At 44.5% G+C, this 22,328-nt stretch overlaps 1 protein-coding gene across 1 annotated transcript in view; it reads left to right on the forward strand.

Annotated features, from left to right (window-relative positions):
* The first annotated feature begins 4,804 nt into the window (after positions 1-4,804).
* Positions 4,805-22,328, forward strand: part of SLC17A5 (solute carrier family 17 member 5) — a 61,094-nt gene continuing 43,570 nt past the window's right edge. The window contains exons 1-3 of the mRNA XM_038747926.1: positions 4,805-4,882; positions 20,183-20,379; positions 21,863-22,096. Coding sequence (XP_038603854.1) covers positions 4,816-4,882; positions 20,183-20,379; positions 21,863-22,096 — 498 coding nt within the window. The 5' untranslated portion in view covers positions 4,805-4,815. The remainder of the gene's footprint in view (positions 4,883-20,182; positions 20,380-21,862; positions 22,097-22,328) is intronic.

Below are 22,328 nucleotides of genomic sequence, written 5' to 3' on the forward strand. Positions count from 1 at the left end.
TGCTCTGCACATAGTAAGTGCTCAATAAATATGATTGAATGAATGAATTTCTCTCTTTGTTGCTGAATTGTACTTTCCAAGCACTTAGTACAGTATTCTGCACACCGTAAGCGCTCAATAAATACGATTGAATGAATGAATGATTACTAATAATAAATAATAATAATAATGGCATTTTTTAAGCGCCTACTACGTGCGAAGCAACTGTTCTAAGTGCTGGGGCAGGTGGGGATACAAGGTGATCAGGTTGTCCCACGTGGGGCCCACAGTCTTAATCCCCATTTTACAGATGAGGTAACTGAGGCACAGAGAAGTGAAGTGACTTGCCCAAAGTAACACAGCTGACAAGTGGCAGAGTCAGGATTGGAACCCATGACCTCTGGCTCCCAAGCTCGGGCTCTTTCCACTGAGCCACGTGGCTTTTCCATGTTGCTACTAGGGAAGCATACTGGCATAGTGGATAGAGCACTGGCCTAGGAGTCAGGAGGTCATGGGTTCTAATCCCGCTCCGCCACTTGTCCGCTGTGTGACCTTGGGTAAGTCCCTTAACTTCTCTGAGCCTCAGTAACTTCATCTCTAAAATGGGGGTGGGGACTGTGAGCCCCGCGTACGGCAGGGACTGTGTCCAACCTGCTTTGCTTGTGTGCACCCCAGCGCTTAATAAAGTGCCTGCCACATAGTAAGCTGTTACCAAATGCCGTAATTATTATTACGCTGAATTATTATTGAGAAGCAGCATGGCTCAGTGGAAAGAGCATGGGCTTTGGAGTCAGAGGTCATGGGTTCAAATTCTGGCTCCAACAATTGTCAGCTGTGTGACTTTGGGCAAGTCACTTACTCATCCCCCTCTCCATCCCCCGCATCTTACCTCCTTCCCTTCCCCACAGCACCTGTATATATGTATATATGTTTGTACATATGTATTACTCTATTTATTTATTTATTTATTTTACTTGTACCTATCTATTCTATTTATTTTATTTTGTTAGTATGTTTGGTTTTGTTCTCTGTCTCCCCGTTTTAGACTGTGAGCCCACTGTTGGGTAGGGACTGTCTCTATATGTTGCCAGCTTGTACTTCCCAAGCGCTTAGTCCAGTGCTCTGCACACAGTAAGCGCTCAATAAATACGATTGATTGATTGATTGATTGATTGACTTACTCTGTGCCCCTTCCCCACAGCACCTGTATATATGTATATATGTTTGTACACATTTATTACTCTATTTATTTTATTTGTACATATTTATTCTATTTATTTTATTCTGTTAATATGCTTGGTTTTGTTCTCTGTCTCCCCCTTCTAGACTGTGAGCCCGCTGTTGGGTAGGGACCATCTCTATATGTTGCCAACTTGTGCTTCCCAAGCGCTTAGTCCAGGGCTCTGCACACAGCAAGCGCTCAATGAATGCGATTGAATGAATGAATGAATGACTGTGCCTCAGTCTACAGGGGATGAAGACTGTGAGCCTGAATGACTGGGGATGAAGACTGTGAGCCTGAATGACTGTGCCTCAGTGACCTCATCTGTAAAATGGGGATGAAGACTGTGAGCCCCCCGTGGGACAACCTGATCACCTTGTAACCACTTTGCACATAGTAAGCGCTTAATAAATGTTTTATTATTATTATTATTATTATTATTATTATTATTATTATTATTACTGTTATTATTAGTGGGGGCGGCCCACGCTGCCCAGGCCCTGTCCATGGCTCTCATAGCTCTGCCCGGCCGAAACGGGCTGAGCGGAGGAGGTAGGCCAGGACCAAAAATGACAGCGGCAGTGGGCAGAGCCTGGAGATTCATACGATTCATTCAATCGTATTTATTGAGCGCTTACTGTGTGCAGAGCACTGGACTAAGAGCTGGGGAAGTACAAGTCGGCAACATAGAGAGACGGTCCTTACCCAACAGTGGGCTCACAGTCTAGAAGGGGGAGACAGACAACGAAGCAAAACATAATTAACAAAATAAAATAAATAGAATAAATATGTACAAGTAAAATAAATAATAATGATAATAATGACAGCACTTATTAACCGCTTACTATGTGCAGAGCACTGTTCTAAGCGCTGGGGAGGTTACAAGGTGATCAGGTTGTCCCACGGGGGGGGGGGGGGGGTGCTCACAGTCTTCATCCCCATTTTACAGATGAGGGAACTGAGGCCCAGAGAAGTGAAGTGACTTGCTCAAAGTCACACAGCTGACAGTTGGCGGAGCCGGGAATTGGAACCATGACCTCTGACTCCAAAGCCCGGGCTCTTTTCCACTGAGCCACGCTGCTTCTCTCACGAAAAATAAATAGAGTAATAAATATGTACAAACATATACACATATATATAATAATAATAATAATAATAATGTTGGTATTTGTTAAGCGCTTACTATGTGCAAAGCACTGTTCTAAGCGCTGGGGTAGATATAAGGTAATCAGATTGTCCCACGAGGGGCTTTACAGTCTTCATCCCCATTTTCCAGATGAGGGAACTGAGGCCCAGAGAAGTGAAGTGACTTGCCCAAAGTCACACAGCTGACAGTTGGCGGAGCCGGGAATTGGAACCATGACCTCTGACTCCAAGGCCCGGGCTCCTTTCCACTGAGCCATGCTACTTCTCTCACGTAAAATAAATAGAGTAATAAATATGTACAAACATATATGTTTGTACATATTTGGTGTGTACATATTTATTACTCTATTCATATATGTGTATATATATATATATATATATTATAGGTGCTGTGGGGAGGGGAAGGAGTTTCTAGACTGTGAGCCCACTGTTGTTGGGTAAGGACCGTCCCTATATGTTGCAAACATATCATCATCGTCATCAATGGTATTTATTGAGCGCTTACTCTGTGCAGAGCACTGTACTAAGCGCTTGGGAAGTATAAGTTGGCAACATATAGAGACAGTCCCTACCCAACAGTGGGTTCACAGTCTAAAAGGGGGAGACAGAGAACAAAACCAAACATACTAACAAAATAAAATAAATAGAATAGATATGTACAAGTAAAATAAATAGAGTAATAAATATGTACAAACATATATAAATATATACGGGTGCTGTGGGGAAGGGAAGGAGGTAAGATGGGGGGGTGGAGAGGGGGACAAGGGGGAGAGGAAGGAAGGGGCTCAGTCTGGGAAGGCCTCCTGGAGGAGGTGAGCTCTCAGTAGGGCCTTGAAGGGAGGAAGAGAGCTAGCTTGGCAGATGGGCAGAGGGAGGGCATTCCAGGCCCAGGGGATGATGTGGGCTGGGGGTATATATATACATATATATACACATACACATATCTCTATACATATATACATATATATATATATATACACATATATATATTACAGGTGCTGTGGGGAGGGGAAGGAGTTTCTAGACTGTGAGCCCGCTGTTGGGTAAGGACCGTCTCTATATGCTGCACATACACATATATATGTATACATGCATACATACAGACATATACATATATATACACACACACACATATATACACACACATACATACACACACACACACACACACACACACACACATATATTACAGGTGCTGTGGGGAGGGGAAGGAGTTTCTAGACTGTGAGCCCGCTGTTGGGTAAGGACCGTCTCTATATGTTGCATATATGTACACACACACATATATATACACATATACACATATGCATATATACATATACACATATATATGCATATATATTACAGGTGCTGTGGGGAGGGGAAGGAGTTTCTAGACTGTGAGCCCGCTGTTGGGTAAGGACCGTCTCTATATGCTGCATCTACATATCATCATATACATACATACACATATACATATACATATCATCATCATATGCATACATATCATCATCATATACATATACATATATACATATACATACATGCATATATACACACACACATATATATATTTATATACATATATATATATATATATATATATATATATATATATATATATATATATATATATATATATATATATATTACAGGTGCTGTGGGGAGGGGAAGGAGTTTCTAGACTGTGAGCCCGCTGTTGGGTAAGGACCGTCTCTATATGCTGCATCTACATATCATCATATACATACATACACATATACATATACATATCATCATCATATACATACATATCATCATCATATACATACACATATATACATATACATACATGCATATATACACACACACACACACACACACACACACACACACACATATATATATATATATATATATATATATATATATATATATATATATATTACAGGTGCTGTGGGGAGGGGAAGGAGTTTCTAGACTGTGAGCCCGCTGTTGGGTAAGGACCGTCTCTATATGCTGCATATACATATCATCAGCATATACATACATATCATACATATACATATCATCATCATATACATATATACATATATACATACACACACATATGTACACGCACATATATATATATATACATATATTACAGGTGCTGTGGGGAGGGGAAGGAGTTTCTAGACTGTGAGCCCGCTGTTGGGTAAGGACCGTCCCTCTATGTTGCCAACTTGTCCTTCCCAAGCGCTTAGTGCAGTGCTCTGCACCCGGTAAGCGCTCAATAAATACGATTAGAGGAAAGAATGAACAAACGCCATCATTACTATTATCATTGTTATTATAAGTGCTTCATTCTCCACGGGGCCTGGCTGGGGCGGGGCGGGGGGAGGAGCGTGTGGCCTGGCGGTCAGCTGACTGAGCAGGCCGGGAGAGGAGGCGGGGAGGGTTGGGGGGCTCGGTCTGGGGGGTCTCCGGGCCGAACCGAGCCGAACCGAACCGAGCCGAACCGAACCGAGATGGCGGAGGAGGGGGCGGACAGCACCCCGCTACTGCAGGAGCGGGCCCAAGCCGGACCAGGCCCCGGTAAGCCCACCCCCCAACCTACCTCTCTTCCTCCCTCCAAACCCCTCCTGACAGCTCGCCTCCCCCAGGAGGACTTCCCACACCGAGCCCCCTCCTTCAATCAATCAATCGATCGTATTTATTGAGCGCTTACTATGTGCAGACCACTGGACTAAGCGCTTGGGAAGGCCAAGTTGGCAACATGGAGAGCAGAGAGAGTCAGTCGGGGTGAGGTGGGAGGGGGAGCCGAGGAAAAGGGGGGCTTAGTCTGGATAGTCAATCAGTCAATCAATCAATCGGATTTATTGAGCGCTTCCTGGGTGCAGAGCACTGTACTGAGCGCTTGGGAAGGACAAGTTGGCAACACGGAGAGCAAAGAGAGTGAGTTGGGGTGAGGTGGGAGGGGCAGGCAATCAATCAATCGTATTAAGCGCTTACTGGGTGCAGAGCACTGTACTGAGCTCTTGGGAAGTACAGCTTGGCAACTGTCCCTATATGTTGCCAACTTGTACTTCCCCAGCGCTTAGTACAGCGCTCTGCACCCAGTCAGCGCTCAATAAATACGATTGATGATGATGAACATAGACGGTCCCTACCCAACAGCGGGCTCACAGTCTGAAAGGGGGAGACGGAGAACAAAACCAAACATACCAACAAAATAAAATAAATAGAATAGATATGTACAAGTCAAATAAATAAATAGAGTGATAAATATGTGCAAACATCTATACAGGTGCTGTGGGGAAGGGAAGGAGGTGAGATGGGGGGGTTGGAGAGGGGGACGAGGGGGAGAGGAAAGAAGGGGCTCAGCTTGGGAAGGCCTCCTGGAGGAGGTGAGCTCTCAGTAGGGCCTTGAAGGGAGGAAGAGAGCTAGCTTGGCGGATGGGCAGAGGGAGGGCATTCCAGGCCCGGGGGAGGACGTGGGCTGGGGGTTTATTTTATTTTACTTTGTTAGTATGTTTGGTTCTGTTCTCTGTCTCCCCCTTTTAGACTGTGAGCCCACTGTTGGGTAGGGACCGTCTCTATATGTTGCCCACTTGTACTTCCCAAGCGCTTAGTACAGTGCTCTGCACACAGTAGGCGCTCAATAAATACAATTGATGATGATCTCCCCATCCCCATCCCCCTGCCTTACCTCCTTCCCCTCCCCACAGCACCTGTATATATCAATCAATCAATCGTATTGAGCGCTTACTGTGTGCAGAGCACTGTACTAAGCGCTTGGGAAGTACAAGTTGGCAACATATAGAGACAGTCCCTACCCAACAGTGGGCTCACAGTCTAAATGCTTGTACGTATTCATTACTCTATGTATTTATGCATTTTATTTGTACATATTTATTTTATCTTGTTAATATGTTCTGTTTTGTTGTTCATTCATTCATTCAATCGCATTTATTGAGCGCCTACTGTGTGCAGAGCACTGTACTAAGCGCTTGGGAAGTCCAAGTCGGCAACATATAGAGATGGTCCCTACCCAACAACGGGTTCAGTCTAGAAGGGGGAGACAGACAACAAAATAAAACAAAACATGGAGACAAAACAAAACATGGAGAAATACCCTCCTTTCCACCCCTTAAAAACCGTTAGAGAAACCCTATTTCTCCCTGTCGTCTGTCTCCCCCTTCTAGACTGTGAGCCCGCTGTTGGGGTAGGGACCGTCTCTATATGTTGACAACTTGTACTTCCCAAGCGCTTAGTCCAGTGCTCTGCACACAGTAAGCGCTCAATAAATACGATTGAATGAATGAATGCACATAGTAAGCGCTCAATAAACACAATTGAATGAATGAATGAATGAAAGGAGGCCTTCCCAGGTGGAGCCCCCTCCTTCCTCTCCCCTTCCCCATTCCCCCCCACCGCCTTACCTCCTTCCCCTCCCCACAGCACGTGTATATATGTATATATGCTTGTACGCCTTCATTACTCTATGTATTTATGCATTTTATTTGTACATATTTATTTTATCTTGTTAATATGTTTTGTTTTGTTATTTATTCATTCAATCGCATTTATTGAGCGCGTACTGTGTACACAGCACTGTACTAAGCGCTTGGGAAGTACAAGTCGGCAACATATAGAGACGGGCCCTACCCAACAACGGGTTCACAGTCTAGAAGGGGGAGACAGACAACAAAATAAAACATGTAGACAGGTAACAAAATATGTAGTCATACCCCCCTTTCCACCCCCTGGACCCCCCCCTTAAGGACTGTTAGAGAAACCCTATTTCTCCCTGTTGTCCGTCTCCCCCTTCTAGACTGTGAGCCCGCTGTTGGGGTAGGGACCGTCTCTATATGTTGCCAACTTGTACTTCCCAAGCGCTTAGTACAGTGCTCTGCACACAGTAAGCTCTCCGTAAATACGATTGAATGAATGAATGCACACAGTAAGCGCTCAATAAATACAATTAAATGAATGAATGAAAGGAGGCCTTCCCTGATGTATCCCCCTCCTTCCTCTCCCCCTCCCCCTCCCCTTACCTCCTTCCCCTCCCTACAGCATCTGTATATATGTATATATACTTGTACATATTCATTACTCTATTTACTTATTTTACTTGTACATATTTATTCTATTTATTTTATTTTGTTAATATGTTTTGTTTTGTTGTCTGTCTCCCCCTTCTACACTGTGAGCCCACTGTTGGGGTAGGGACCGTCTCTATATATTGCCAAGTTGTACTTCCCAAGCGCTTAGTACAGTGCTCTGCACACAGTAAGCGCTCAATAAATATGATTGAATGAATGCACACAGTAAGCGCTCAATAAATACAGTTGAATGAATGAATGCACACAGTAAGTGCTCAATAAATACAATTGAATGAATGAATGAAAGAAAGGAGGCCCTCCCAGGCTGAGCCCCCTCCTTCCTCTCCCCATCCCCCCGCCGCCTTACCTCCTTCGCCTCCCCACAGCACCTGTATATATGCTTGTACGTATTCATTACTCTATGTATTTATGCATTTTATTTGTACATATTTATTTTATCTTGTTAGTATGTTCTGTTTTGTTCATTCATTCATTCAATCGCATTTATTGAGCGCGTACTGTGTGCACAGCACTGTACTAAGCGCTTGGGAAGTACAAGTCGGCAACATATAGAAACGGTCCCTACCCAACAACGGGTTCACAGTCTAGAAGGGGGAGACAGACAACAAAATAAAACATGTATACAGGTAACAAAACATGCATACCCTCCTTTCCACCCCTGGTCCCCCCCTTAAAGACTGTTAGAGAAACCCTATTTCTCCCTGTTGTCTGTCTCCCCCTTCTAGACTGTGAGCCCGCTGTTGGGGTAGGGACTGTCTCTATATGTTGCCAACTTGTACTTCCCAAGCGCTTAGTACAGTGATCTGCACACAGTAAGCGCTCAATAAATACGAATGAATGAATGAATGCACAAAGTAAGCGCTCAATAAATACAATTGAAGGAATGAATGAAAGAAAGGAGGCCTTCCCAGACTGAGCCCCCTCCTTCCTCTCCCCCCCATCTTACCTCCTTCCCCTCCCCACATCACCTGTATATATGTTTGTACATAATTATTACTGTATTTATTTATTTACTTCTTTTACTTGTACATATTTATTCTATTTTATTTTGTTAATTTGTTTTGTTGTCTGTCTCCCCCTTCTAGACTGTGAGCCTGCTATTGGGTAGGGACTGTCTCTATGTTGCCAACTTGTTCTTCCCAAGCGCTTAGTACAGTGCTCTGCACACAGTAACACAGTAAGCGCTCAATAAATACGATTGAATGAATGAATGAGGAGGCGGCGGCCCCCAGCCGGGACCTGGCAGGGCAGGGCGCCGAGAGAGAAGGGGGTGGGGGACCCCCGTTTGCCCCCCCCCCACACACCCACTGTTGGGCAGCGATTGTCTCTGTTGCCAAATTGTAATAACAGTAATTGAATACTAATTTTGGTATTTGTTAAGCGCCTACTATGTATTATAGCAGAGAAGCAGCGTGACTCAGTGGAAAGAGCCCGGGCTTTGGCGTCAGAGGTCATGGGTTCAAATTCTGGCTCTGCCAATTGTCAGCTGTGTGACTTTGAGCAAGTCACTTTGCTTCTCTGGGCCTCAGTTACCTCATCTGTAAAATGGGGATTAAGACGAGCCCCCATGGGACAACCTGATCACCTTGTAGCCTCCTCAGCACTTACAACAGTACTTTTCACATAGTAAGTGCTTAATAAATGCCATTATTAGTATTATTATTATAGCAGAAAAGCCGCATGGCTTAGTGGAAAGAGCCCGGGCTTTGGAGTCCAAGGTCATGGGGTCCGCCAACTGTCAGCTGTGTGACTTGGGGCAAGTCACTTCACTTCTCTGGGCCTCAGTTCCCTCATCTGGAAAATGGGGATGAAGACTGTGAGCCCCCCGTGGGACAACCTGATCACCTTGTAACCTCCCCAGCGCTTAGAACAGTGTTTTGTGCATAGTAAGCGCTTAATAAATGCCATTATTATTATTATTATTATTATTTATTCTGACAATTTTGACACCTGTCTACATGTTTTGTTTTGTCATCTGTCTCCCCCTTTTAGACTGTGAGCCCGTTGTTGGAGTGTCTCTGCTGCCGACCTGTACTTCCCAAGCACTTAGTACATTGCTCTGCACACAATAAGAGTGGCTCAGTGGAAAGAGCACAGGCTTTGGAGTCAGAGGTCACGGGTTCAAATCCTGGCCCCGCCAATTGTCAGCTGTGTGACTTTGGGCAAGGCAGTTCACTTCTCTGGGCCTCAGTTACCTCATCTGGAAAATGGGGATTGACTGTTAGCCCCCTTTGGGACAACCTGATCACCTTGTAACCACCCCAGAACTTAGAACAGTGCTTTGCACATAGTAAGCCCTTAATAAATGCCATAAATGTCCCCTGTGGGCCTTACAGTCTTCAGTCCCATTTTGCAGATGAGGAAACTGAGGCCCAGAGAAGTGAAGTGACTTGCCCAAAGTCACACAGCTGACAAGCAGCGGAGTCGGAATTAGAACCCACGTCCTCTGACTCCCAAGCATGGGCTCTTTCCACCGAGCCACGCTGCTTCAGTTGTACTTTCCGAGGGCTTAGTACAGTGCTCTGCACACAGTGTGCTGCTTGGAGAAGCAGCGTGGCTCAATGGAAAGAGCCCGGGCTTGGGAGTCAGGGTCGTGAGTTCTAATCCCGGATCCTTCACTTATCAGCTGTGTGACCTTGGGCAAGTCACTTAACTTCTCTGGGCCTCAGTTACCTTATCTGTTAAATGGGGATTAAAACTATGAGCCCCATGTGGGACAATCTGATTACCCTCTATCCACCTCAATGCTCAGAACAGTGCTTGGCACATAGTAAGCACTTAACAAATACCGTATTTATTATTATGGCGCTCAATAAATATGACAATGAATGCATGTTCCCATGGCTTTTGGGCGGGTGGGGCAGCAGGCAGCTGCGGAGCACGTCTGGGAGGAAAAGGGGTGCTTAGTACAGTACTCAGCATGGCTCAGTGGAAAGAGCCCCCGCTTGGGAGTCAGAGGTCGTGGGTTCTAATCCCGGCTCTGCCACTTGTCTGCTGTATAACCTTGGGTAAGCCACTTGACTTCTCGGTGCCTCAGTGACCTCATCTGGAAAATGGGGCTGAAGACTGTGAGCCCCACATTGGACAACCTGATTACCATGTTTCTCTCCCAGCATTTAGAACAGTGCTTGCCAGGTAGTAAACGCTTAACAAATACTATTATCATTATTATTACTCCTCACATCCTAAGCGCTGAGTAAATACCATCGATGGTTGATTGAGTGGCCACCCTGCTTCTATGGTGGTTCTCGTAGACAGCGTTCGGGCTGCGCCCAGAGCGGCCCCCTCCCCTAAAACCGGGTTCTAATCCTGGCTCCGCCACTTGTTAGCTGTGTGACTTTGGGCAAGTCACTTTGTTTCTCTGGGCCTCAGTTCCCTCATCTGGAAAATGGGCATGAAGATTGTGACCCCCCTCATGTGGGACAATCTGATAATCTTGTATCTATCCCAGCGCTTAGAACAGTGCTCTGCACATAGTAGGTGCTCAGATAATACGAATGAGTGAATGAATGTAACCATCCCCCTTTTTTATTGGTGGTGCTTAGTAATAGCAATGGTATTTCTTAGTACAGGCACTGTACTAAGCGCTGGTGGGGATACAAGAAAGTAGGGTTAGACACAGTCCTTGTCCCACGTGGGGCTCACAGCCTCAATCCCCATTTTACAGATGAGGTATTCATTCATTCATTCAATCAATCATATTTATTGAGCGCTTACTGTGTGCAGAGCACTGTACCAAGCTCTTGGGAAGTACAAGTTGGCAACATATAGAGACGGTCCCTACCCAACAGCGGGCTCAGAGTCTAGAAGGGGGAGACAGACAACAAAACATATTAACAAAATAAAAAAATAGAATAAATATGTACAAACATATATACATATATACAGGTGCTGTGGGGAGGGGAAGGAGGTAAGGCGGGGAGGACGGGGAGAGGAAGGAGGGGGCTCAGTCTGGGAACAGGCATAGAGAAGTGAAGTGACTGGCCCAAGGTCACAGAGCAGACAAGTGGCAGAATTGGGATTAGAATCCATGACCTTCTGACTCCTGAGCCTGCACTCTATCCACTACCCCGTACTGCTTCTCTTAGAGCTCACCATGTTCCAGGCACTGTACTAAGCGCTTGGGGTAGATACAGGATAATCAGGTTGGACACAGTCCGTGTCCCACATGGGGCCCACAGTCTTTATCCCCATTTTACAAATGAGATAAGGCACAGAGAAATGAAGTGACTTTCCCAAATTCACACAGCAGACAAGTGATGGAGCCGGGATTAGAACCCTGGTCCTAAAGGAGCAGCGTGGCCCAGTGGAAAGAGCCTGGGAGTCAGAGGACCTGGGTTCTAATCCCGACTCAGCTAATTGCTTGCCATGTGACCTTGGGCTAATCATTTAATTTCTTGGTGCCTCACTTTCTTCAACTGTAAAATGGGGATTAAATACCTGTTCTGCCTCCTACTTAGACGGTGAGCCTCACCAGTGCTTAGAACAGTGCTTTGCACATAGTAAGTGCTTAACAAATGCCATTGTTATTATTATTAGGGACAGGAATGCTATCCAACCTAATTAACACTGTACCCACCCCAGTGCTTAAAACAGTGTTTGACACATAGCAAAGGTTTAATGAAAACCACTAAAGAAAGGCAGGTCTGGACCCTATTATTACTCTATTTATTTTACTTGTACATATCTACTCTATTTTATTTTGTTAGTATGGTTTTGTTCTCTGTCTCCCCCTTTTAGACTGTGAGCCTACTGTTGGGTAGGGACTGTCTCTATATGTTGCCAACTTGTACTTCCCAAGCACTTAGTACAGTGCTCTGCACACAGTAAGTGCTCAATAAATACTATTGATTGATTGATTGATTGACCCGTGCTCTTTCTGCTAGACCACACTGCTTCGCCTCCGTGCCAGGCAGCTTTCCCTCCAAGGAAAAGCCAGGTGCTTTGCACTTGGAGTACCCTAGGCCGGAAGAACAACTATTTACAATTGGCATTTGGTTCTGCATCCTGAAGTAGGGCCAATTATTCAATCAGGTCTGTTTATTGAGCACAGGCCAGGAGGGAGGCTGGACAATTCTTGTTGTTTGGCACAGTTGATGTATATTTGGAAGATGACTAGGTCATGATACTAAATGGCAACAAAGTAGAGCAAATGATCTTACTACAAAAAGGAATAGGAAACCTCCGAGTGGTTTAATGATGGAAAAATGGGTTACTATTAGCTACAGCTGTACTGGGGCCACTTGTATTTTCTGTGCTCCAGGTCTTCACACCTGCAAACTATTGATTGCAGTTTACCTCGATTCATACTTTGAAACTCTTGGGAGTATGTGGAAGTAAAATGTTTTGACTTCCTCTAAGAAATTCTACCTCTAAGTTCCAGAGATATATTTAAATATGTGGTCTTAATTTTTGCACATCAGCCCTTTGAACGAACCTGAGTAGTCATTACCCTTCTCAACAAATGGAGAATTCTAAGGCGTTTAAGTAATAATAATAATAATAATGGCATTTATTAAGCGCTTACTATGTGCAAAGCACTGTTCTAAGCGCTGGGGAGGTTACAAAGTGATCAGGTTGTCCCCCAGGGGGCTCACAGTCTTAATCCCCATTTTACAGATGAGGGAACTGAGGCCCAGAGAAGTTAAGTGAGTTTCCCAAGGTCACACAGCTGACAGTTGGCGGAGCTGGGATTTGAACCCATGACCTCTGACTCTAAGTGTAAGTGTAAGCTCATTGTGTGGACAGGGAATGTGTCTACCAACTCTGTTAAATTGTACCTTCCCAAGTGCTTAGTACAGTGCTCTGCACACAGTAAGTGCTCAGTAAAGACGATCGATTGATTGACCTCCAAATAATGTTACCAAAAACAAATAACTTCAGCACGGAAATATAATTTTGGATTTTCCATTCATCTTTCAAACAACTCTATTATAAGCAGGAAATATTTTTCGTTTCCTCAGGTTATTTGGTGGGGTGGGGGGTAAATAATCAAATTATTGATGTTTCCTTTAACCAGAACTACGTGAATATCCAGGGAGTTACAGGAGTCTCTTTGGACTCGGTGTCTGGAATCTATTCCTGTAGTATGTATACTCACTGGTATCTTAAAGTTATTGGAACTGAATGTCGAGTTCTTGCATGTCACGTACATCAGATTTATTCGTGCTGATCCCCCACACTTTGCCCCTCTTAATACCAATATAGTCATACTTCAAACTCATCCATCTCACCACCGACCCTTTGCCCACATCCTCCCTCTGGTCTGGAACTTCCTCCCCATCTTTTATTTGACCGTCTGCTATTCTTCCCATCTTTAAAGCCCTAGTAAAATCACATCTCCTCCAAGAGGCCTTCCTTGACTACGCCCTCATCTCCCCTATTTGCCTGCTTTTTTTTAAATGTTATTTGAACGCTATGTGCCAGGCACCGTACAAAACGCTGATACAGGCTAATCATGCCGGACACAGTCCATGTCCCATATGGGGCTCTCGGTCTTAATCCCCATTTTACAGATGAGGTAAATGAAGCACAGAGAAGTTGTGACTTGTCTGCGGTCACCCAGCAGACAAGTGGCAGAGCTGGGATTAGAACAGGTCTTTCTGGTTTCCAGGCCCGTGCTCTACCCACTAGGCCATGCTGCTTCTCCCTTCCTCATCGCCTATGCAGTTAGCTGTGTACCCCTTAAGCACTTGATATTCACCCCAACCTCACAGGTTTTGTGTACATAGCCTTAAATTATCCCATTTCCCACGTCTCTCTCCCTGTAAACGCCCTGTGAGCAGGGGTCATGTCTACCAACTCTATTGGATTATTCCCTCCCACGTGGTTAGTATATTGCTTGGCACACAGTAAAACTCTTAACAAATGCCATTGACTGAGAGGTGCTAATCCTTAGGAAATGTATACATTTGTATGAGCAAAAGGAGTGGTAATATCTCATAAAATCGTAAGATCTCTGTCAAGGTCACCTTGAAATTGGCCAGCACTCCATCAGCCTGGTCAGAGATCGACCAGCACAAATGGAAAAGACCTCGCCGGCCTGGCCACCAAGCCAGGAAGCTGAAGCTCAACCTGAGAGTAGCCACTTTGACAGGAGAGGCAGATTTTCCACTGAGATACCTCAGGATCTCTACTCCTGAGCCGCTTGTCGAGGGAGAGGAAGATTTGAAGGAAGGAAGAGGTGGATGAGGGAAGGTGTGAAACATTTTGTATAGTGCTCTGCATATAGTAAGTGCTCAAAAATGCAATTGACTGGCTGAAAAAGTTGGATAGGAGTAGCCTGGGAAGAAGGGTGGGAGGAGAAAGAGAAGAAGGACCAGGAAGCCTCCTCCAGGAGGCCTTCCCAGACTGAGCCCCCTCCTTCCTCTCCCCCTCGCCCCCCTCTCCATCCTGCCGTCTTACCTCCTTCCCTTCCCCACAGCACTTGTATATATGTATATATGTTTGTACATATTTATTACTCTATTTTACTTGTACATATCTATTCTATTTATTTTATTTTGTTAATCTGTTTGGTTTTGTTCTCTGTCTCCCCCTTCTAGACTGTGAGCCCACTGTTGGGTAGGGACAGTCTCTATATGTTGCCAACTTGTACTTCCCAAGCGCTTAGTACAGTGCTCTGCACACAGTAAGCGCTCAGTAAATATGATTGATTGATTGACCAGAAGGAGGCTGGGAAGTGGCCGAGTCTCCCCCCCTTCCTCCCTCCCCACCTGCTCCATCTGGGACCTACGTCTGTCTGTCTGTCTCTATTATTATTATTATGTGTGTGTGTGTGTGTTTCATGCTATTCATTATATGATAGCCCACTGTTGGGTAGGGACTGTCTCTATATGTTGCCAACTTGTACTTCCCAAGCATTTAGTACAGTGCTCTGCACACAGTAAGCACTCAATAAATACGATTGATTGAGGGAAGGAAGTGGCTTGGGAAGTGGGGCTGAGGATCCTGAAGAAAGGGAAATGATGGGAGGTCTGAGGAGAGAGAGAGAGAGAGAGAGAGAGAGAGAGAGAGAGAGAGAGAGAGAGAGAGAGAGAGAGAGAGAGAGAGAGAGAGAGAGAGAGAGAGAGAGAGAGAGAGAGAGAGAGAGAGAGAGAGAGAGAGAGAGAGAGAGAGAGAGAGAGAGAGAGAGAGAGAGAGAGAGAGAGAGAGAGAGAGAGAGAGAGAGAGAGAGAGAGAGAGGAGAGAGAGAGAGAGAGAGACCATGTGTGTGGGAAAAGACCAGGGAGAATGACCAATCAATTAAGTAATCCTATTTGTTGAGCACTTACCATTACTAGGCACTTGGGAAAGTACAATATAAGAGTTGGTACATACATTGCTTGCTCACAACAGGTTTCCACGGAACAGAGGTGAGACAAAATGGGACAGACAAGAAACAGGGAAGAGAAGAGAAAGAATGCAGCCAGTATCCCGACTGGATTACTGCATCAGCCTCCTCTCTGATCTCCCATCCTCCTGTCTCTCCCCACTTCAATCTATACTTCACGCTGCTGCCCAGATCATCTTTGTGCAGAAACGCCCTGGACATGTTACTCCCCTCCTCAAAAATCTCCAGTGGCTGCCAATCAACCTACACTCAGGCAGAAACTCCTCACCCTGGGCTTCAAGGCTGTCCATCACCTCGCCCCCTCCTACCTCACCTCCCTTCTCTCCTTCTACAGCCCAGCCGGCACCCTCCGCTCCTCTGCCGCTAACCTCCTCACTGTGCCTCGTTCTCACCTGTCCCACCGTCGACCCCCGGCCCACGTCCTCCCCCTGGCCTGGAATTCATTCATTCATTAATTCAATCATATTTATTGGGCTCTTACTGTGTGCAGAGCACTGTACTAAGCTCTTGGGAAGTACAAGTTGGCCACATAGAGACGGTCCGTACCCAACAGCGGGCTCACAGTCTAGAAGGGAGAGACAGACAACAAAACAAAACATATTAACAAAATAAAATAAATAGAATAAATATGTACAAGTAAAATAGAGTAATAAATACGTACAAACATATATACATATATACAGGTGCTGTGGGAAGGGGAAGGAATGCCCTCCCTCCGCACATCCGCCAAGCTAGCTCTCTTCCTCCCTTCAAAGCCCTACTGAGAGCTCACCTCCTCCAGGAGGCCTTCTCAGACTGAGCCCCCTCCTCCCCCTCCCCATCCCCCCACCCTACCTCCTTCCCCTCCCCACAGCACCTGTATATATGTTTGTACAGATTTATTACTCTATTTTACTTGAACGTATTTACTATTCTATTTATTTTATCTTGTTAATATGTTTTGTTTTGTTGTCTGTCTCCCCCTTCTAGACTGTGAGCCCGCTGTTGGGTAGGGACCGTCTCTGTATGTTGCCAACTTGTACTTCCCAAGCGCTTAGTACAATGCTCTGCACACAGTAAGCGCTCAATAAATATGATTGAATGAATGAATGAAAGGAAAATGATGATGATGGTATTTGTTAAGCTTGTACTATGTGCCAGGCAATATACTAAGATCAGACACTAGGGACCAAAGAACAAAGGATTAGAACCAGAGGAGCAAAATATACAGAAGAGGAGGAGGAGGATGATACAGACAAGAGTTCGGTGGAGGAAAAAAATAGAGTAATGAAAGAAAAGAATATAATGTGAATTTGATTTGGGCAAAAAATGTTTCTCTCTAGTTGTAAAATAACTAAACAGATGAGGCTCTTATCTAGAGTATGTGCTGACTTTTGTTGTTTCGGTAATAAAACTAATGCATTGTGGGCTATCCTAAATCTCTACATTGTACAATAATGTACTTTTGCCTCATTTAAGGACTGTTGTTCCTAAAAGCTTAATTTTTAGCTTTTTATTCTTCTGAATCATTTGTGAAATAATTTTCCCACATTCGATTTTTTTGTAACAAATGGAGAAGAAAAACGGTGAGATAGACCTTCTTTCTCTAGAGACAATATCGTTCTGTAGCAAATGGGGGTATCAAAAGGTAACCCAATGTATAGCACTGTTTCTGAACAATAGAGTGATTTGGGTGGATGATTTTCCAGATTCTTTGCTTTTCTTCTTCCTCCCTGTCAGTATCAGAGTTTAGACTGTTTCATTCTTATAAACTATATTACCAATGTGGGCTGATGAAATAAAAAAAGCAGAAACTCAGTTAAATGTTATTAAGAGTTATGAAGTATAAAAGAAGCAGAAACTCAATTAAATGTTAACAGTTATGAAGTTTTGTGAAGTTGGAAGCTGTGTGGTGACTAGAGGGATTTGCCAGTTTCATATCCCAGCATTACCCTTGTCCTCTAAACAGATAAATAACAGTATTACTGGGAAACAGTGGGGCCCGAAGAGGAGTCCGGGAGCCCAGGCCTGGGAGTTGGAGGACCTGGATTCTTATCCCAGCTCTGTCACTTGTCTGCTCTGTGACCTTGAGCAAGTCCCTTAACTTCTCTGTGCCTCAGTTACCTCATCTGTAAAATGGGAATTACGACTGCGAATCCAATGTGGGACAGTGACGGTATGCAACCTGATTTTCCCGTATTTACCCCAATGCTTGGTACCCAAATCTACATCTCCAGCCCTGATCTCTCTCCAGTCTCGCATCTCCTCCTGCCTTGAAGACATCTGTACTTGGATGTCCTTTTGTCACCTCAAGCTTAACATGTCCAAAACAGAACTCCTTATCTTCCCACCCAAACCCCGTCCTCCTGTTCACCGTAGACAGCACCACCATCCTTCCTGTCTCACAAGCCAATAACCCTGGCATTATCCTTGAAGAGAGGAAAGGAATTTGCAGGGATGGTGCATGGACATGACAGGAAGAAACCATTCCCCTCTCCTTTCTTTTTGCACCTCTTCCTCTGCATTGCAACAGCTTTTTCTTCTCTCCTGTGACTCCCTTCTCTGCTTCTTCTCACCCTTTCTTCTTTCCCTCCCCCCATCCTTCTTTCCTCTCACTCCTCTACCTTTCTCCTGGGGATGAGTCAGGAATGGAGAGGTAGCCCCACTCTCTCACTTGTGGTTGCGGTGTAACCCCCACCTACCAACCTAAGGCTGACTCACCCTGCAAACGCCCAATACAGTGCTTACAAATTGATCCTCAAGGAATACTTTTGACTGAAATAGCTGCAAGTCTCAATTTCCAGTGCCATTGAGACCTGTGGTAGGTTTTTCTCCCGCCCCTCCCCCTGCCAGGTGTAAGCAACCTGTTATGTTTGCCTTTCCACCTCAATTTGCCATGGCAGGTAAGCACTTGAGGAAGCATCACAGACTCTTAGCAAATACCTTGAAAGGTTAGAGGCTGGTTTTTAATGCTCTAACTATCTGAGGTTAATAGTAGCCAGATCATGTGATGCAATAATAGCAATAAAAGTTGCTGCTGAGGACATTTTTGAAGATAACTGATGGACCAATTTCATTCCATTAACCTCAGTAAAGATTTTCTTCCATTTTGTTCTAGGTAAATATCAATGGTATTTATTGGGCACTTACTGAGTGCAGAGCACTGTACTAAGCACTTGGGAGAGAACAATACAACAGAGTCGGTACACACATTCCCTCCCACAGAGAGAGTACATTAATAAATAAACTTCTAGGACAGAACCCCCGCTGAGAAGCCTGAAAACCCTAAAATAGACACCAAAGAGCTCACCGTATTAAAGGAAATTGTGAATGGTAATTCAGTGAATGATGAGGAAAACCTTAACAGTCATTGATATTAGAAGTGCAGGGGAAGAGCATCTTTATGAAAAGGCAAATCTTGCAAAATGCAGTTAAGCAAACTGAGGACATAATTGATCATTCCAGTAGCCAAATGCCGTACTTGTTAAAAAATATGTATGGGATTGCAATTTACCACCTAAAGCATAAATCAACAAAGTAGAAAATCAGTATAGATGCAGCTATGTTAACATGGTATATATTAAGCTCATTGTAATATCTTGTCCATTCAGGGGTTTCAAAAGATTATTTTATGAAGCGTTTAAAAGCTTTATTAATAGTTTTATTATTATTTAATATGGGTAGTAGCACTCACTCCATTTTCCGTGTCCTAAAATAAAATTTCTACAGTAGCAGAAATTCTAGTATTTATTACAAGGTTAGAGTGTGTGGATCACTGTACCAAGTGCTGGGAAAGAATACAGAGGTGGGAATTAAGAGTCCCTGGTCTCAAATGGACGGCCAGTGGACACATAAGAAGTGGAGAAATAAAACAACCTGAAAAACAAGGTCAAATACACAAAATAGAAACAAAACTCAGTAGGGTACTGTGGCCAGAAGAGCAGAATTTCAGGCTCCTCGTATCTGAGTCCAAGGCATACCTGTACCCCCAGCAACCGCCAATCTTCCCAAGGTTTTGTGTAGGTGAATCAACTGCTAAATCACAATTCCTACAGAAGCGTCCTACTTAGACTGTGAGCCTCTTATGGGACAGGGACTTTGTCCGATCTGCTGAACTTAGATCTTCCCCCTCACTTAGAACAGTGCTTGACACATCATACACGCTTAACAAATAACATAATAATAGCCTTCCTTTTGTTCTTGCTTTAAATTACAGAAAAACAACCCTGCAGATATGCCCCCTTGTTGAAAACTTGAAATACTTATGGGTAAATTGATCAGTTAAATCAGTGGAATGAAATCACCAGTAACGTAAAACGTAAATTCATTACCTAGGTCTCAGAGGTGATAGTAGATTTTTTAAACAAAGAACTTCCATTTTATATTTGCCTGAATAAGATTATTTTTGATGCTTTACTCTAGTGCCTAATTATTTTCTTTTCCCACTTTTCATTTCAGTTCCTGCGTGTTGCTCCACTCGCTACAATTTAGCAATATTGGCCTTCTTTGGATTCTTCCTTCTCTATGCACTACGAGTGAATCTAAGCGTCGCTTTAGTGGACATGGTGGAATCAAACACAAGTTTACCAACAAACGCAACTTCCAGGGTGTGCCCTGATCATTCTGCTCACATAGATGTTGCTCATAGTGGAAAGGTATGATTTTTTTTAAGTATGTAGCTTTGCAATTGAGTTGTCAAACAGCTAGTGTATGATTTCTGTAGTTCAAAAAACAGTGGGCTCTTCTGAGCATACTTTTTGTGCTCCTCAGGGAGGGTTAGATCTACCATTGGGGAGACTGCCCCAGGGGCCTTGAGATTTGAGGGGCCCCAATCAATCATATTTATTGAGTGCTTATTGTGTGCAGAGCACTGTCTCCACTGACCCCTGGCCCACGTCCTACCTCTGGCCTGGAATGTCCTCCTTTCTCAAATCTGCCAATCACTCTCTCCGACTCCCTTCAAAGCCCAACTGAAGGTGCGCCTCCTCCCAGAGGCCTTCCCAGACTAAGCTCCTTTTTCCTCAGCTTCCCCTCCCTTCCGTATCACCTCGACTCACTCCCTTTGCTCCCCCCCACTCCCCAACACTTATGTATATATGTATATATCTATAATTCTATTTATACTGATGTCTGTTTACTTGTTTTGATGTCTGTCTCCCCCGCCCTAGAGTGTAAGCCCGTTGTGGGCAGGGCTTGTCTCCTTTTATTGCTGTATTGTACTTTCCAACCACTTAGTACAGTGTGCTGCACACAAATGCTCAGTAAATATGACTGAATGAAAGAAAGGTAGAGGTGGGCAGATTTGCAGATGATTGGAAACCTAGTTGGGAGCTACTTTGGCTTGTTGTGTCTCACCTCCTTTCTTCCCCCATTCCTTCACATTCCCAAGTCAAAGGGACAAAAAGGGTTTGGGGGAGTTTACCTTCAGGGGGTAGGACTGAATGTGTTCCCCTGCCACCCTTGGCTATTTTAAGCATTTATGAATAGAGTGCAGCACCTTGTCATTGAAGAGCACCTTTTGAGTGACGAGCCTTGTTGTCATAATGTTATAATAATAATAATTGTGTGCGTGCCAAGCACTGTACCTAGCGCTGTATAAGATCATAGGGTAGATACAAGCTCATCAAGTCCCACGTGGGGCTCACAGTCCACATAAGAGGGAGAACAGGTATTAAAAACCCATTTTGCAGAGGAGAGAACCGAGGTACAGAGAAGTGAAGTGATTTGCCCAAGGTCACACAGCAGGTATGTGGCCGAGTCAGGATTAGAATCCAGGCCCTCTGACTCCCAGGCCTGTGGTCTTTCCACTAGGCGGATGTCTGAATGCCAGACTTTTAAACCAATCACCGTTCCTTGGCCCCTTACCGTAAAACATTGGATGAAATGACTACCTCCCTGAGGTTTTTGTTTTCAGTTCTCTTTTCGCAAGATAAATGTTCCCCGGAGATGTTGGAAACCAGCATTCCTAGAACTACTACAGCCACCACAAAGTTTTCATTTCTTTACTGTAGCATATTAGACTGAAACTGTGGGCTCAGGACATTTCAGAGGGCCGGTTGAGAGGGGGGCGGGGTGTTGTATTGAAATGACAGAATGTTAAGAATTGAAGAATTTATAGACCTTATTACTTTCTTTTAGGGAAAGAAATACCCTTGGGATGCTGAAACTCAAGGATGGATCCTCGGTTCTTTCTTCTACGGTTACATCATCACTCAGATCCCTGGTGGATACGTTGCCGGTAGAGTGGGTGGGAAGCTGTTGTTGGGATTTGGCATTCTTGGCACGGCGGTTTTCACCTTGTTTACGCCCCTCGCTGCAGATTTAGGGGTTGGCTTCCTCATTGCAGTCAGAGCATTGGAAGGCCTGGGAGAGGTGATGTATTTCTCTTTACCTATTCCTTTTCCCCCTTCCCCTCTTCATGTGCACCTTCTTAAAAACAGAAAATAAAATAAATGGAAAAGCTTCAGTTTAGAAAAGGAAGTGCTGGACTGGGAATGAAATATCAGAGAGGGGTATCCTGAAAACTAGAGGCTTGTCCTCCTAGTCTACATCAGTACAAACCATAGGAATGAACAGAGATTGGTCAGTGGCCTCCAAACTTTGT

Source organism: Tachyglossus aculeatus, chromosome 1 (genome assembly GCF_015852505.1).
Source record: "Tachyglossus aculeatus isolate mTacAcu1 chromosome 1, mTacAcu1.pri, whole genome shotgun sequence".
Lineage (NCBI taxonomy): Eukaryota > Metazoa > Chordata > Mammalia > Monotremata > Tachyglossidae > Tachyglossus > Tachyglossus aculeatus.